A 17242-nucleotide genomic window follows, 5' to 3' on the forward strand; every position below is an offset into this window, starting at 1 on the left:
AAGACTCTGAATGAGGTCCTTCCCTTTGGGCTGAGGATATCTGTTCGCTTCTGCCTTTCTCCACCCCGTGTTACCCAGTAAACTCCTTAATTTCAAACAGATCTTAGGGTGCTGCATTTAGTAAAATAGCTCTGAAAGTACACTGTACAGCTGTAAAAAGCCTGAGTAATAGCTACCAGACATACAAACTTCTCGGCCTATGCTTATTTCACTGTGCTGTTAACTTTATAGCCTGCTTACATCTAAAACACCTGCACAGCCAAGCTCATCAATTTATTAGCAGCAGAGAGTGAAGGACGATATCCCAGTGACAGGGATCCCTGCTGTAGAGGGAAGCAAAGGGGAGCAAATCAAAGTCAGGAAGAGAAATGAGGAAACGGTAGGTAATGCAGGAGATGTAGAAGTTGCTAGAGAAAACAGATCCCTCCTTGCCCCATTTTATACAGGATACACTACTCAGGGACTGAATCCCTAAATGCAGATAATTAAAAAGTTACCCTACAGGTCAGACGAGTGTAGGGTCTCCCTCTGACACCCACAGGAAATGTGATATAGATTGGAAAATGTATGTGCTCGTATCATTTTTCCTCTTTCTGGCTCAGGAACCATAATTAAAGAGAAAATGAGGCTCTCTCCCGCAGTAGAGAATATAGTGGCACAGCTGGTTTTCATCTTGGCTAGCAGGCTCTGTCCTCAGGCTACCAAGTGCTGAGTAATTTTTACCAAGCTCTGCTTGCAGATAAATGATGTTCTTCTCTTAGCTGCTGCCAGGCAAAGCTACAAGTACTTGATCTTTTATTCTTTTCTCATAAACTCCTAACATTGAATACTAAAAATGCAGCCAGAGATTTTTCCACTGCCGTTTATTCTCAGTGTGGGCACAGCTGCATTACAATTACGGACACCCACCCATTTGCTGAGTCTCAACTGCAGTTCCTCGTTAACCTCGAAGCTTCCAATTAAAGGCTCCTTCAGTTTCATTGATAGTTTGAATGTGCTCTAAGGACTCACTTCTTTCCTCCCCTCCACTCAAAACACATTCCGTGAGGAGGACAACTGCTTTAAATAACCTAATGCTGATTTTCTGGAAAATCCTGATGTGTGGGTACTGCTCCCGAAAAAAGAAAGCTTGTGTCTGAATGCAGTTTGGGTGATTCCTCTCACAGCTATAGCTATAAAATATCTGAGAGGGTCCCACTAAACATGGTGCAACTGCCAGGCAGATGGAGCGTAGGTTCAGGCCAATGAAAAGTATCACACATCAGTTTAATTCACATTTTCTGCATGTTTCTAGAGAGAACTTCAATCTTCTAAGAAATTGCACATGAATTAGTTAACAATTGTGTAAAAAAAGATTTTAAAAATAGTAGTTAATCTTGGCAAGGCTGCTCTTCCACCTACCTCCAGTAAGTGGAGCCATGAACGTTGAAGCCAGCACAGGGTGGAGGCTGAAAACTTGTAAGAAACACCACGGCTAATTTTAGAATCATTTCCAGTCACACAGAATGAAACCTGGTGAGCAGCAGTGCATATGAAGGTTCCCGCACATCTTTCAAAAGCAAGGCTTAAGAACAACCCTGATTTCAAAAGATAGTAAAGGTATAAGGTAAATACAAACTCAACAAACAACCACCTTCGTAGCATATACACCGTTCATAAGGGAGCACTGGCTTCTGTTCTGGTACTGCCAGCCCCTCATCCAGGTGTGTTTGCTGTTTGAGCCGGGTGTGTGGAAGAGAGGATGGGCACAATTCTGCAACTCAACAGCCATTTAAAACTGAGGAGCTTTAAAAGGGATCTGATGAATTTTAAAAGGGATCTGAACTGCTTTCAAGATAGTGGCAAGCAGAGAGCATTGTCTGTATGCTTCCATCTATCCATTATGGGTGACGGTACAAGATTTTATTGTCTACTTTCCTAAATTCTACTTTCACATAGCATGTTTCAAACACGGCTCAGTTTCATCACAGCACTGCTTGTGTATGTCTAACTTGTCTTGGATTGTCTGCTGCTCAGTCCACGCTCTGTGCTTAGACCTGGCTTAAACCCATGTGAACAAGTAGGCTGAGATAAATCATACTTAAGGATAGAGAAGCTGGGGAGGAAAGACTGCACCTGCACTCTGAACTGAGCTACAGTGCTTTTTTTTTTTTTTTTTTTTTTTAACCTTGCTAGACCTCAGGATGTTAGGGGTTGTTTTCTCTCATGTCCCAACACTCAGAGTAAAGGTATTTTTTTTGTGTGCTGTGGTTTCTAATTTTAAGTTTTCAACTAGACTCTAAATGCCTGAGGCCTAAAGGGAGTGAATCTGTGCCATCTTTCCATTATTAAAGTCATCAGGCCAAAGACCAGACTGCAGTAACTATGTGTCAAGGCAGTGCCAGGAGATGCAGGGGCTGAAGTGTGTTCGTGTTACTCAAGCATTAGAGGGAAACAGTCCACGTTAAACACTTCACATGGAGCATTCCTCTTAAACACTTTGGAAAACAAACAAAACGTGGGCTAGAAATGCATTCGCCACATCCGACACTGACCACACAGGTTTTCGTATTTAATAGAAATTAAATTAGTAGCTTAATATACATAACGTGACACTTTCCAGTCCAGCAGCTTTTCCATACTTGTTTTCAAGTCACAGAGCAAATCTGGTACAAAAATGGTATTAAAGAGCAACTGAAGAGTAACACAGTCACTAGGACAGCAGACCCAGAAAGGCTGGGTTTACCTGGAGCTACACACGCCAAAGGATACAGAACGACGGACCCGCTGTGGTACAACCATGCACTACCAAGGGACAGATCTACCGCCTGCCATGCACACGCTGGTCCCTGCAGGCAGGGCGCAGCAGCCCGGTGCTTTATCGTGCTCCATAGCCGTAGTAGTAAGGCTCGTCAGGCCGGTAACCATACGCAGTCGCCGGGCGGCCGGGAACTCCTGGGGATTGACCAAAGCCATCAACACCGACACTGCAAAAAGAAGGGAGAGAAACTGTAAGAAGCTTCAGCTGGTTGCGTGGTGGGGAAGGCGTGCTGCTGCTGGATGCTCCAACTCTTCAACTTAGAAGCAGCTTAGCGTCTTTCTCATCCTAGCCAGCATTGCTCTGTCCTCACTCCTGTAGAACAGAATAGCTGAAGAGAAATCAACAACTCTTTTCCAGGAAAAGGAGGCCTAAGAAAAAAAATCCCTGCATGAATTCCTTCTTGTTTTCTGAAAGTGAGGCAACAGCAAATGTGCACTGTGGAACTAAACAGCTTCTCGTGAGCTGCTTTTGACTTTCAGCTCAGAAGAAAAACCCTAGAGTTGAAAGAAAACTGACTCTTCTCTTATGGATTTACCAGTAAAGCTTTGCTTCTGTGACTCAGTTTCTCCGCCTGTACACTGAAGTTGATGTGTTATTTCTGGGGACACTTCAAGTACACATCTTGCAAAGCCCACTGGTAGCCCTGTCCCTACACAGGGGATCTGAATAATCCAATTTTCTTGCAGAAACAGTGCATTTCTGAAGCCCTAGGGCACAGACCAGTCAGAAATGAAAAGTGACAATATATGGCATAGCAACACAGTTCAGCAAAGGACAACGTTTCTGGTGGGTTACGAGACCGACAGCCAAATGGCAGAAAGAATTCATCAAATACTTGAGTGGCTGCATTTTAATGACACACAATGAGCCATTTGTCATACAGAAGAGCATCTTTTACACCTAAAAGTCCCATAGCACGAGAACTGTGTAGGGAAAAGTGGCACATATTTCATGCTCAACAATAACTCTCATGCAGGAGGTAGAGGGAAAATGAATGTTGCTTAAGACACTGGATTAATGCCTATTCTTAGCTGTGTCACTTTTAAACTTCCACTTCAGCAGGACAAATGGAAAAGGACTCTAATTTATTGTCTGACTAAAGATGCATTGAAAGAAGTTGAACTTCCCTTCAGAACACTGTCAAAACACAAAGAACCAAAGTGCTTTTGGAGTGGGGAAAAGCTGAACCTCATTACTGCCAATTATACATATGGAACATGGGTTATGCAACAGCCAAGGCCTGGGAAAGAATGACCCATCCAAAAGATGTACAACGGCTGGGCCCCAGGCCCTGACTCACCAAAAAGCTGGCGCTGCCCAACTGGTTGGGCTGAAAGGGCTCAGCTGTAGCACTGGGGGATCCTGTCCAAGCACTTTGTCCTTGCCAGTGTTATTTTCCTCATGGTGCCTCTGGGAGAGCTTAGGAAAGGACCTCATGTGCCTGGTTCCTCAGGAAACCCATTCCCACATGGGATGCTCTGATCATCATGTGAGGGTGGAAGGCCCGAGGCTGAGACTTGTCCTCTGAGAGGGAGGGAACAATCAAGAAACCCAAATGCAGAGAAAACCATTCTGTTTCACCTAAACGTTTCCGGAGGAACACAGTACCCTGAAAGCACACTGCTATTTCCACGCCTGCCTGTCTGTGTTTGAATTGGCAGAGCCTCTGTCTCAGAACTTGTACATGGAGCCATCGGTCTGACCCCACATCTGAGCGGTCCCTTCCGCAGAGCAAAGGGAAGCAGAGCAGCAGTGCTGGCAGCACAGAGCAGTGTGCACACATGGCTGTGGTTCTGCACCCTCCTCCGCCCTCCCATTCCTTCCTACAAAGACCAATTACTCTTTTTTCAGCCCATTCTGAAACAAGCTGCTAACATCTGGGATGCCTTCTCCAGCTCCCTCCTTCGTACTGGGCACACAACAGCTTCCTCCTTAGCAGACCCAAAGCCGTAGAAGACTCCTGGAAGGAGGGATATCAAGAAACCTCATTACTTTCGTGGTATCTAACTCTTATCTCCAGGCACACCGAGCGTCGCGCTCCAACATCTGCAATCACAGTCCCTCGGTCAGAGGATGACGGTCCTCCGTTACTCCATTATTTGCTACGGATACGGGTGCGATGCAGGGACATCGCCGAGCCACGGGGTGGCAGTGGGTCTCCATCCCTGCAGCCAGAGCTATCCCAGCTATTTCCAGTTCAGCCATCCTCAAAGAACTTTTAAATACACTTACATTGATCAAGAGAGCAAGGAAAATATGGTTTCGATTACATTCTCAGCAAATCATTGTTTTATACATATATTTTTTTTCCTTTATAAACGTGTAAGCAATTAGGTAAAGATCCCCAGAGTTTAAACTTTGAGAAGTATCCCTTATTTCCAAATGGTTTAGACATATGTTGGTGTCCTGAGGAAAACTGGAAGAGATGGATCAGCTGATAACTGCTTTGGACAGTTAAAAAAATTTTAAAAAAGAGAGAATAGAAAATCACATTAAGACACCTTGATCAAATCACTACTCTCTCTAAATATTTCTCATCAGTAAGTGAATGCTTGTCCGTGCTTAGCTGGCTTCATTTTTACATCTTAGTGCTCTTGAAACATATCAGCTTCACCTATTTGATTGTTTGGGCTGACAAACATAGCCAAAAACTTGTCCTCATGGATGAAGGAAAGACTATCGAGCCCGGGCAACAAAACTGCAAACACGTGGACTCTGGACCGAAGCCTGGCTTTGGCACGAGGCTGGCAGGCCAAGAGCAGTGCCTCTGTGAGCACAACCCATGCAGCTGGACACAGGGTTGGAAAACCAAGTCCTGCTGAATGCTTGCCACCCCTGCCAAGAACAGCAGAAGGGCACAGCCAGGAAAGATGGTAGCTTTCAGCTGTAAACACTTGTCGGCTAATGGTTGGCCTGAGATGGTGATTTGTGCCGCGTGCTCGCAGATTTATACCAGCAATCAACTTCCAGACTTGCTCCTAGGTAAAAATGTGGTGTTAGCATTATTTATACAGCATCTACATGGAAACTGTGCTCAGCGCCTGGTTCAGCTGGGCATCCAACAGCAGTGTATGCAATCCCTGCACTTGTACAATGGATGTGCATCACACAGCATCACGGACTTCTCAGATAAATTACACAGCTGCCTTAATCTGCAAGTTATTTACAGGAGCTTTTTCTCACAGCATCACATGTCTGCATGCAGAGGGATCCGCACTCACTAACCCAGCATAGCTGTCTGCTTGTGCAAAGTTTACCACCACGCCTGGAGCTGACGGAGTTAAACAGTGAACAGCACAGCTAATTACTATGTACTGCTAACCTCAGTTGCTGGTTCATTTTGAGACCCTTTAAAATATGAACTGTGTATTTTACCCCTATGCACTCTCTTAATGATTTGTTTTTTTTAGACTGAAATCACTTCCAGCCATCAGTTATACTCGCGGTCTCTACACATGCACTTCTCCAAGCACAAATATTTCTTTTTCCTATTGGTCTGCCAGCCCCTGTCAGAGCAAATTTCACTTTAAACTAAATGCTATGATACTTAAAACCTCTTGGATTACTCGGGCTGCTAGTGTGATCTATGACCTTCCCCAAATGACAGCTGAACTTTCCAATTTGCTCGTACTGCTGGGGAACTGAAGAACACATGCCAAAGAGGAAAATGTTCCTGATGTGCACGAGTGAGGAGAGATTTCTTAACAGCTCTGCTTATTGATACTCACCTCCGATTCCCAACATCCCAATTAACCCTCCCACCTTGTATCCTGGGTGCCCTGACGTCATTTAAAAGAGACCAACCTAAGGCAGGGAACGCCAGCCAGCATCCTCCAAAATCCTCCCTTCCCTTCCCACCCCCCTCCTCCCATTCCCAGAGCCGCCGAGAAGCGACAGGCTTTGTGGTTTGTCTGGGAGCCTCGGGCAGGGCACACTGTGCCACCAGCCCTCCGTGGACATTCCCACAGCAACCTGCAACTCACGCGGGCCTGGTGCAGGCAGGGAGCCTCTTGAGGTTGGCACTGTGACCAGCAGCACCTGGGTGCAACTGACCACAGAGCAGAGCTGCTTTCTGGAAGTCTTCCTGATGCAATAGACACCTGAGCCTGTCTGCACTAGCTTTCACACTGTTAACGGTGCTGGTGTTGACAAGCTGCTCTAAAATGGGTACTAATTCCTCCGGCATAAGCAGGGCCTCAGAAAGGCAAGTCCCGAGTAAAAAGCAGCACCTTGACGTCCAACTGAAAGCCACACGTGGAATGCATATATCTTGGAGCAAATACAGCAAGAAACGCTGCTTGGGAAAGAGGCACAGAGCAGTACAGCAAGGATTGTGCCCCAAAGAAAGGAGGTGGCTGCCTGAGCAGGTGAGCGTGGCCCAGGAAGACAGCCTTGACCTTTGAGGTCAGTTATCACTTCAGGAGCTTGCATTTTAGAGCCTTCATTTCTTTCAGTTTCATGCTTGGAAGCTTATAGTTAAAACACCCCGAAATCAGTGACCACTGAAGATGAAATCAGAGATAAATGTTACTTGGAGCACATACAGCACTTCCACCTGCTCCACAATTTCAGCTGTTTCTCTTTTCACTCTAACCCAGTTCAAAAGCCCTGTCTACCCTCTCCTGATTCCGCATCTACAAGGCTTACACCAAGCTCACCCCAAGAGACTCTCAGCTGCTCAGCAGGGATACAAGTTTTGGAGTGAACCCAGGGTCCACCCTTCTGGTTGCATAGGTGAATTGCTTCCACCTGTGCTCCCTGGGCTGGCTATGCCCCTTCATTAGGTGCTCCATCACTGGCTCAGGCCATGACCTGACAGCTCCCATAAGAGAGCACGCAGGCTCTCTTGTTCATCACTGGCAATAAAGCAGAGCTAATGGTGGTGGCTATGTGGAAAAAACTGTTTTGTAGCTGAGAATTTGCTCAGTGTTATTGTGCTCTTTATATCTGTTGTTGCTTCCATTAAAGTAAATAGGAGGCATTACTTTTGGAGTGACCTACATATACGCTGCCCAAAACAACTGCTCTTCACTCAGCGTGACGCAGGCAAGGCAGAAGGTTGGACTCCCATACCTTACTGTCTCTAAGAACCAGCTGTAACTGTCAAAACAGCCCCATGTGCCCCCCAGACAGGCATTCAGTTTGATGCAGAGCATCCCCGGAGTCCCAGTGTCTCATTTTTGTGAACCTACCAGTGTTTGACAGCACTGCTGATAACATATGGTACAGTTACCATCCTACGTCTCCATATAAACTTCCATGCCATAAACCCATCATCTCTAATGCCGTATCGAGTTCCTGTGTATAACAGAGTAAGCTACATTCAAACCAACATTGAAGGCTGTATTTTTCCCCTTGGGAGGTACCAAAGCCATGGAAATGGAGCACCAGTCCAGACTTAAGACAAGCACAGCATTATAACCTGCCCAACTGAGATGCTGCTTAGAGACTGTAACACTCACCAACAAGAACTCCAAAGTCTGTAGATTTTCCTCTTTCTGTTGATATTTGCTACCAACTGAAAAAAAACCACATCATGAAACAGTAGAGGTTCCCTCTGCTCAGAGTGCAGTGATCGAGAAGATGATTCTCTGAGATGATTTACTTCTCTGTGCCAGCTACTACTTTGGTTTTGCTTCACTGGCCATAAATTTTCTGTCCTTCAGAATATGAACATAAACCATCAGTTATAGAGAAACAGCATACAACTGAAAAGCCTTAAAAACACACAGAAAAACCCAATGTTCTGTAATTGTAGATTCTCCCACTACTGGTAGTGACGTTAAACTATAAACCACAAGTCTCTTAAATTCTGTCTTTCGTGGCCCCACTTTCTCCCCTATCTGTGAAGCTTTTTTTCCATACTTTCTATCCTTCGAGCTCAAGTGGGAGAGCTCTGTGGCAGAGACACTGCCTGTGCACACTAGATCTGCCTCCAATTAGCATTTTAATACTAATTTTCGTTTAATAACACTGCATCTGCTCAAAAGGTAAGAAATGCCAAAAATGAACCTGTGTAGTGCTAATTTAGCTCCCTTGTGCACGATGATACAGCTTTTATGGATGCGATCACAGCTCTCCCTCCCTGTGATCCAGTTTTCTTCGCTGCAATTGATGACTTAAAGTTTCCAGTTGCTTCTGGACTTGGTGCCCAGTTGTGTCTCAGCACAATGCCACTGCTTCTTCCATGTAATTATAAACAAATGCAAATCTGACAATTGTAGATAAGTGAGCACTGTGTCTTTGTCTTCTGTGTCAGGTTCCAGCTATGCATCAAGCAACAAGCATGCCAAAATTCACAGGTGGGAAGGCAGCACTTAAAAGCTAGATTAATGAATAAATTCCCAACTGAATGGCAAGAAATGGTAGAGGAGCAACCAATCCAGATTACAGCCCACTCAGCTGTTTCACACAGCCATCCTGTTCCTGTGCAAGGCATCACAGTAACTCTGCTAACGCTCCCTCACCCAGCCTCACAGCTCCGCCACACGGCAGGGAGCTGCTCAGCTTTCAAGTGTGCAGTCAGAGCTGGAATGGAAAGCAGGAGTTCTGTCTTTCCATTGTAAGCCTGACCAAAACATCTCCCGTGCTGCTGGCTCAACATCTGGCCAAACCCACTGATCAGATATAGCCGTTTCTAAAAAAATTAATTAAAAACCAAAACAAATGAAAAAGCCCCGAGAAGTAGGCAATAAAAGTCAAGGAAGATGTCTTTTCTGTCTTTTCCTCCCCCGCTCTCCTTGGGCAGGCCAAAGTATGTGTGTCAGCTCCATAAACTGACGATTACATTGCCTTAACCTTACCCTGCTAATACATCTAGCCTGGGATGGTTTCGGGCCTCTTTTACTGAGCTCCAGTGATGTCAGTTGGGTACTGAAGTTCCAGCCAACAGCCTGACCAGAATGAGATCCTGAAGTGGCAGCTTCACAAAGGTGACTTCTCACTGACCACATCATCTCAGGATTGGTCCACATCTTCCACATGCTTCTGAGCAGCTTCCACTTTCCAGATGAGAAGTGTTTCTGCTTCCTGCGCTGAGTAGCAGAGCAAGCACACTGTGCGAATGCACTCCCAGATAAACAGTTGGAGTGGAAATACAAGTTCTCGGTGCCCTGAACTGAAGCATTCCTAGCCAGACAATTACTCCTTAAATTATCTACACAAGCTCCTCAAGCCCAAGCACTGCCACTTAGCTCTTCACAAACAGCAACAAGCATTCCCTCTTGTGCACAGACACCCCGAGCCACGACAACAGGTTGCTGGCTGATAGGTGTGCTGCCTGCAGGGCTCAGCACCAAGATCCAGGCAGCTCAGCAGGGAGGATGATCCAGATGCTGGAGTGAAGGAGACAGAGACAAAAAAATCTGCTCTGCTTTGATTTACAGCTGCAGCCAATAAAATCTTTCAAAGCCTCTTCTGCAAGTTAACATTACTCGGATTTGCAGCGTTCACTACAGCAAACAATGCAAGGGGAGTGTTAACACCAATACACAAACATGAAATGTTGTTGCCACCATACATGATTATGCAGATTTGAACCAGTTCATCAGCACAGGACTCCACTGAAGCCTCGTCAAAATTCAGCCCTAATCAGCCATCATTTCAGTGTAAATTAAAAAGGAAGTTGATCTCAGTGTCTCTTAGCACTTTTTTCTCCCTCTAGCATTGGCTGTGAGGGAATGAGCCAGACAGCCCCAGATGTTGCATATTTTCTTAGAGATCTCTATCTTGGAGTAGCATTATTATGCAAAAATTTTCAACTTTGAGCAGAATGAAAATAAAATGTATCCAGACTAAAAGTTGGGTAGGGTGCCTCGGACAAAACAGGGACAAAGCTTAAAGGGCTTAAAAGCCAGAAATAAAGGGAAATAAAGGTTTCAAAACGTCTGTTTTAAGCTCACAGTTTAAAGAAGTCTCCCAGTTCTCCGGAGGAAAGAGAGGGGAAGGATGGATCTGCCACCATACACGCAGGGCTGAGACTGACAAAGAGATTTACAACCAGCAGAACTCCAGCAGCTTGGCAAAAGAAATGGACCCGTTACATTAATTTGTATAGCAGGGACTTGTTTGCAGCACGCGCTCGGTTCAGACAACAACCCTTAGAAATATCCCACTGATATATGGGACATAAAACCGACTCGTTGCAGGTTTCATTTTGAGTCCTGTGAGCACGCTTATGCACAGCACACAAAACACCCTTCGCTTTATTACAGTTTTAAATCTTTCTTCCAGGTCTGGCCTCGCAACCGCTTGTCTTGATAAAATAGGTCACTTGAAAAAGGAAAGCTCAATAAAACGAATTACAAAAACAACAAGATTAAACTGATTGTGCTGTTTTTGTACAGTGCAGCTGAATTCTGCAAATATGCTGCTGGCTGTGGTTTGGCATTTAACAGCATGCGATCAGTGAGAAGGAGGAAATTTTATTCTCATTAACTGTTGCAGATTTACTGCAGTGAAAAAGGGCTATGTAACCTGAGAAGTGACAGAATGGAAAGATCAAAGCAGCAGTCTGGAAACTAAATAAACCTTCTGGCTACTTCCTGCAAGGAAAATTCACTCTGGCAATGTAAAACAGAGTCCAGTTAAAAACTACTCTCAGTTTTATGAGCTGTCACAGCAGCTTGAGTGGTTTGGACCAGTCAAGTTTAGAACATTATATTTCCTTGTTTTTGTCTCAGATACTTCTGTAAGCAGTTTAATAGTTTCTTTTTCTTTTCTTTCTTTCTTTCTTTTTTTTATTTTAAAGAGAAAAATAAAATTCTTCTCTTTTGGTTGAAATCGAGAAGGTCACAGCTAAACTCATTAAAAACAGGCAGGTCTTCATTTGCACATTCCATTCCCATTTACTACGTTTTAATATTTTACTTTGAGATTTATAAGCAATGTACATTTGCTTTAATAACTCTTCCGCATTCTGTTCACTTATTGTTTAATATAAGTGCAAATCAGTTTACAGAGCCCAGATGGCTTGTAAGCAGGGAGCCAGTCTATTCCTAGCAGCACATCTGGAGGGACCAGAGTGGCAGACAGAACGTGGGAATTAATTAATGCTACATTTCTGAAGAGACAGACTCAGGTTTGGGGGGATTTTTTGCTAAGACATTCCAAAGGAGTTGAGCTAACTGCTGCTGCATTTTGGCATTCTGTTAACATTCTTAATAACCTAAACCACGTCGGTTAAATGAGGCTAACTGCAGGTGGAATATAATAAAATACAAAGCAACTAAAAAAAAAAATGTAAAAGACGACTGCGAGTGAAAGAGGCCCCAGCATCTGATATTCCAAAGGAGCTGGAGTGCATTAAAACCTCAATGCTAACTCTTCCCAAACGACATCTGCACCGTGCTGAATGGAAAAAAAAAGAAGTCACACCTTTAAAATATTCCTAAGCAAGCTATTTCACCTATTAGCATACTAGGGCAATTGTTCAGAGCAATTAAATAGCCCTTACAGTAAATTAAATGAGTGCAACACGATCCTTCATGATTATGGACCACACACCTCGGAGCAGTGGTGTGGTCTGGTCGCAGAGCAGTGAGCAGTGAGGAGAGCTCTGCTCTGCTGGAGGCTCCGGCACCTGACTTTGGATGAGCAACCTCTGCTTGCCTTTGGGCCCCTGCACACTTTGGGCTCTTCGTGGCCAGGGTGGGCTGCTGCACTGCAGACATCGGCTGCGTGCTGGGAATTTTCTCCTGGTACAGACTGAGAACACAGGAATAACAGAAAAGCAACCAAGCACATCAATAAAATGCTGTATAACTAACACCATTTAAGAAGAACATGGCCCTTATTTGGCTGTTCCCAAATCAAGGTGGTGCTGGAGCCACTGCTTTGTGCTACAGTAATCGAAACCCCCACAGGGCAGCAGGTCCTGCTTCCTCTTTAGCACTATCTTTTAGATGCAAGATCCTCACTCCATGCATTTGTAACTCCTGAGCAGATGCTGTTTTGATGGATACAAAGAAGCGGCTGAGCTGAGCTGCCTCTTGCACACGAGCAGATCATAAAGGCTGCACCAACCAACTCTGCGTGCATCACTGTGCCAAGCCACACCGAGCTGCATCTGAAATTTAGTGAAAACTTCCTGATCACATCCAGTTTATCTCCTTAAAAATCTTAACATACCGGCAGTGAGGACAACAGAATACAGCAAAAAAAGTACAACAGCTACAAACTAACAACATTTTTGTGGGTTAAAAAAAATAACAGAAAACCTTACCTATCTCAAGCAACTTCATTGGTTCCGGGCCTCTCTGTAAGGACTTTTCAATTTCATTTCAGTGGGATTTACAATTTGCTAATACCGATGTGTGATAAACTAATAAAACTTGCCTACAAGGTTACAGGCCCAATTTACTAGTAAAAGCTAATTCAATTCTCTTGGGAAATGCAAATTAAATAGCATCCAAATGGTAGAAGCTGAGTACAACATTTTCTCTGCGTTGCAAAGAAAACATGGGGCTTTTGTTATTGTTTTGGTTTTTAGATAGAGCTTGAATATGGGAAACAAAAAGTAACACAGAACTAAATAACATCATTACAGCAAACACCTGAAAGCAGAATCATATTGTAATAACAATTTATGCTCTACTGGCTTCTAGTTCCATTAATTGAAAGGTTTTATACTTCTGTACATTCATTTGCGTCCCACCTCTAAGGCAGAAAAGCATTCAAATAACGAAGAAAGGAAGATGCAGATATCCTCATTTCTGCCCTTTTTTTCTTTCCCCCCCTCAAGACAACCAAAAACCAACAAAGCCACCTTTTACTGTCTGCTCACACATCAGTTTTCCCATGACAGCACTGCGCTGCTGAAAGGCTGGGGAGGGAGAGCTCAAACTTCTAAACAAACTGCCTGATGCTGACAAGTGGTGTTTCAAAAGGATACAACAGATGAGAAATGCCCTACAGCACAGTTCCCAACTCCAGTCATTTCTTTAAGAGGGTTCTTTCTATCAGAAAGGTATTTGTAGGGCTTAGAAACGGAGCAAGAGATGAAATCCTAACTTCAGTGCTTGAGAGCAACATAGAATTGCTTTCTGTAAATCTAATTGAAGATGATGGTCTATATAGAAGACAGGTATAAATGCTGACAGAGAAGATAAGTTACACGTACAACAATTTCAAAAAGTCGATAAACATTTATGAAGGGCCTATTTGCCACAATATGATGCAGCTGCTGTATCTGAGTGGAATGTGAGCTATTCAGCTGTGACGTGACTGAGAGGTTGCAGAGCATTGCAGAAGCTGACAGCAATGTTGGGGTACAGCCCCACCCCCTAAGAATATTCACATCTGATATTCATCAGGGCACTCAAGCAAAAAAGCCTATGGGATATCCTATAGGATATGACTATTCTTGCCATTCAGTAGGGCTGTACATGCAGACGTTACGAAGGGGTGGCTTAGCTAGAGAGAACTGAAGCCACAGTGACAGTGCCCCCCTGTGCTGCCACCAACACCCATGGCCATGTACTGAGCCAGTAAAGCCCACACCACCAGCTTCCATCAACCCAAGACACATAAACCAAGTTTCATACACCTGTACTTCCCAGCAACAGACACAGCTCAACTGAAGTTAATGCAGAGCAGTCTGTAATGGTTCTGGCTCCATGCAATTAACTCACAACATATCACAATGACCTACCGTGGGGAAACAGCTACAGGTTTGGGTTGTGAATCCAGGCAAGAACAAAGATGTCCCATCAAGGACAGAAACAGAGCCATCCCATAAAAACAGTGTCTGTTTGACATGCCAAACCTCACTGCTTCCTGGGAAGATGTTTCAATCGCGCTCTGCTGAGAGGACACGAGTTCCCACACCAGGATGTGCACACACACACAGAAATGCCTCGTCCCAGTGAGAACCAGGCACAATGGCAGCTCTGCCATGCTTTGTAATGGGGTTAAAGGATTCTGCATTGGAGAAAACTTCCTCTAGAAGAAAAGAGTTTTGGCTAGCTCCAGCATTCCGACTATTAATCTTCCCAAAGCTACAGGATGAGAGAACTCGGGAACTCTGATTAAGATTTTACAACAAATTGGCTTTCGCACTTAAAGTTTGTTTTATTATCTAGTTACAGCTGAGAAAGGTCAAAAAGTTTTTTTCCCAATGGGAAAGAAAAATGCTGTGGAAATCCCCATTAGAAGATCAGCCACTGCTATTATGCCTGTGTTTTAAGAAATCATTTCTAGAAAGTAATTAAAACTTGACAAATGACCAGGGATTCCTGAAGCTCTCTTTCAACTGGCTTTTCTCCCTTGCAGCTCAGATACCAAGCTGTCATCGCTTCAGCCAAAGGTGAAGGCTTTTTTGTTTGCTACAATCATAAAGCTTTCACTCCATATTAAGAGTTATCAGTACCAGAAGCCCTGAATACAGATTTTAGTACAGATGAAAATTTCAAACCTATGCCTAATAAACATTTGCTTCTGAAAGACAGTATGGCAATTCAAAGCTGATAATGTAATCACAGAAGCCTTTTTCCCAGCCAATGGAAAAACCTGGATACAAGCTGTCAGTGCAGCCTCCTCAGCCACATACATGCTGCTGAATGGAAAACACACCTGATCATCTGTTTGCACTCTGCTCCAAAGCTTGGAGGAAAACAGGAGATGCTGTTTGTGTATTTTATCACTCCTGAGTTGTTGTTTTATTCCAAAATAATTCTACTTACAGATATCTTACATAGCAGTACTACTCTTTTCAGAGTGTAGTTCAGAAAGAAGAGCTTTAATCTAAAGCTGTGAAACAAGATAGAAATGTTGCTGGTAATACACTTCTAACAGCATCTTGGATCCCTAAAATGAGGTGTCTCTGATTCCAGGTCTATGCTTATGTGCAACTTCTCCTTTCTGCTGACGAACACCAGAAATAACAATTATCCTCACCTGCTTTGTGATGTGGTCAGAATAGCATGCAAATTTACAGAACAAATTCAGGGTTAGATACTCCTACAGCTCTTTTCAAAGTTGCTCTGTACTGCAGGAACTCATCGTCCAAGGCAGCATTCTCAACTCTGACAGTAGTCAGTAGTCTAGTTTTCAAAGGGAAGCCCAAGCAACCCTATAAAGGGAAGGTAATGTCTTTGAAAAATTCAACCCTTGGGATATTCCACCTGGTTCAACAAATCTGTAGATGTTCTTACTGCTAATACTATTACTTCATGCTTCCTTGTTAAAAAATAACGGGGAAAAAAGCCCCTGTGCTAGCCCAGGTGCACAGAAACAACTTATTTAATCTTCTGCTTTATTCATGCCTACCCACATAAGACTGTGCAGCACATCTAGGTATGGAGGTACTGCCTTCTTATAGAGCAGGGACTCCACAGAAGATTGCAGTGATGTCCACACTGGGTTACACAGAAGTCAGTAATTTCATTGATTACACACCTGTATACATCTGCTGCTCCAATTCCCCTCAGTCTTCTTGAATACAACTTGGTGGAACTTCAAAGGCAGTCCCTGGACCTCTGCTAGGGCTAACATTCTACAACCAAAGAAGCACATGGTTTTCACCATCTGCTCCATGCAGCATAACTGGTATAACAATCTGATACATGGCAGCTGGTGTGGGCTGACTTTCCTCATACAGGTACGACTGAATATTGCTTATGGTGAAAACCTCTTAGGCAACTTGAGTTTGGCTGTGGTCCTTGAAAACTTTCCTTACAGATCCTTTTCCTTGGCTCCAAAAAATTAGGTTGACGATCAGACAGGCTTCAGTCCCAGTAATGCCTCCCTTATAAATGTACTGGGGCACCAACACTGGTTCACTACCAGCAGTTTCTCAGTGATATGCAGGCACTAGAAAGGTAAGCTTTTATAACTGACTTGTAAGTACATCTATGCAAGCTCTCCTGAAGACAAGGAAGAAGCCCTAATCCATAACACGAGCTAAGAAATACCATCAGAGAAATTGAAGTGCTGATGTATTCTAACTCTTCCTCACAGGACTGCAGAAAAAAAGAAAAAATTACTCAGAGTTGAGCAGAAAAGTCTCCTCATGGTCGTTACCTACCTCAAATTTCTCAGGCCAGGCTTACACAATGGAGAAGACTCCTTACCAGCTCTCCCTCTTGCTTAGTAAACAGCTCTTTCTACTAGAAAATAATAAAGCCTAATATACACATACACACACACATATATATAAAAATCAAGACCAGAAGATAGAAACACAACGACTAAATGCTTAATAAAGCACAACAAATGAGGAGACTGAAAAACATGCATTTACTCATTATAAAGCCATCCCCCTTCAAATTCACAAAAAATGTTACCATTAATTGACAATCGTAACTCAGCTTTCTTTACAAAAAGTTTCTGAACATACCCAAATATTAATAATAGAAACACAAACCATTTTTATAACAAAAATCTAGATTTATTAAAAGCTGGAACTGGTTGAAAACAAATCCCTGACATAAGGTTCTTGTTAGC

At 43.7% G+C, this 17242-nt stretch overlaps 1 protein-coding gene across 1 annotated transcript in view; it reads right to left on the reverse strand.

Annotated features, from left to right (window-relative positions):
* Positions 1–2538: 2538 nt before the first annotated feature.
* Positions 2539–17242, reverse strand: part of KIFAP3 (kinesin associated protein 3) — a 64225-nt gene continuing 49521 nt past the window's right edge. The window contains exon 20 of the mRNA XM_042819574.1: positions 2539–2966. Within this exon, the coding sequence (XP_042675508.1) occupies positions 2858–2966 (109 nt within the window). The 3' untranslated portion in view covers positions 2539–2857. The remainder of the gene's footprint in view (positions 2967–17242) is intronic.

Source organism: Centrocercus urophasianus, unplaced genomic scaffold (assembly GCF_019232065.1).
Source record: "Centrocercus urophasianus isolate 14NV4802_14NV808 unplaced genomic scaffold, USGS_Curo_1.0 seq_18, whole genome shotgun sequence".
NCBI classification, from domain to species: domain Eukaryota; kingdom Metazoa; phylum Chordata; class Aves; order Galliformes; family Phasianidae; genus Centrocercus; species Centrocercus urophasianus.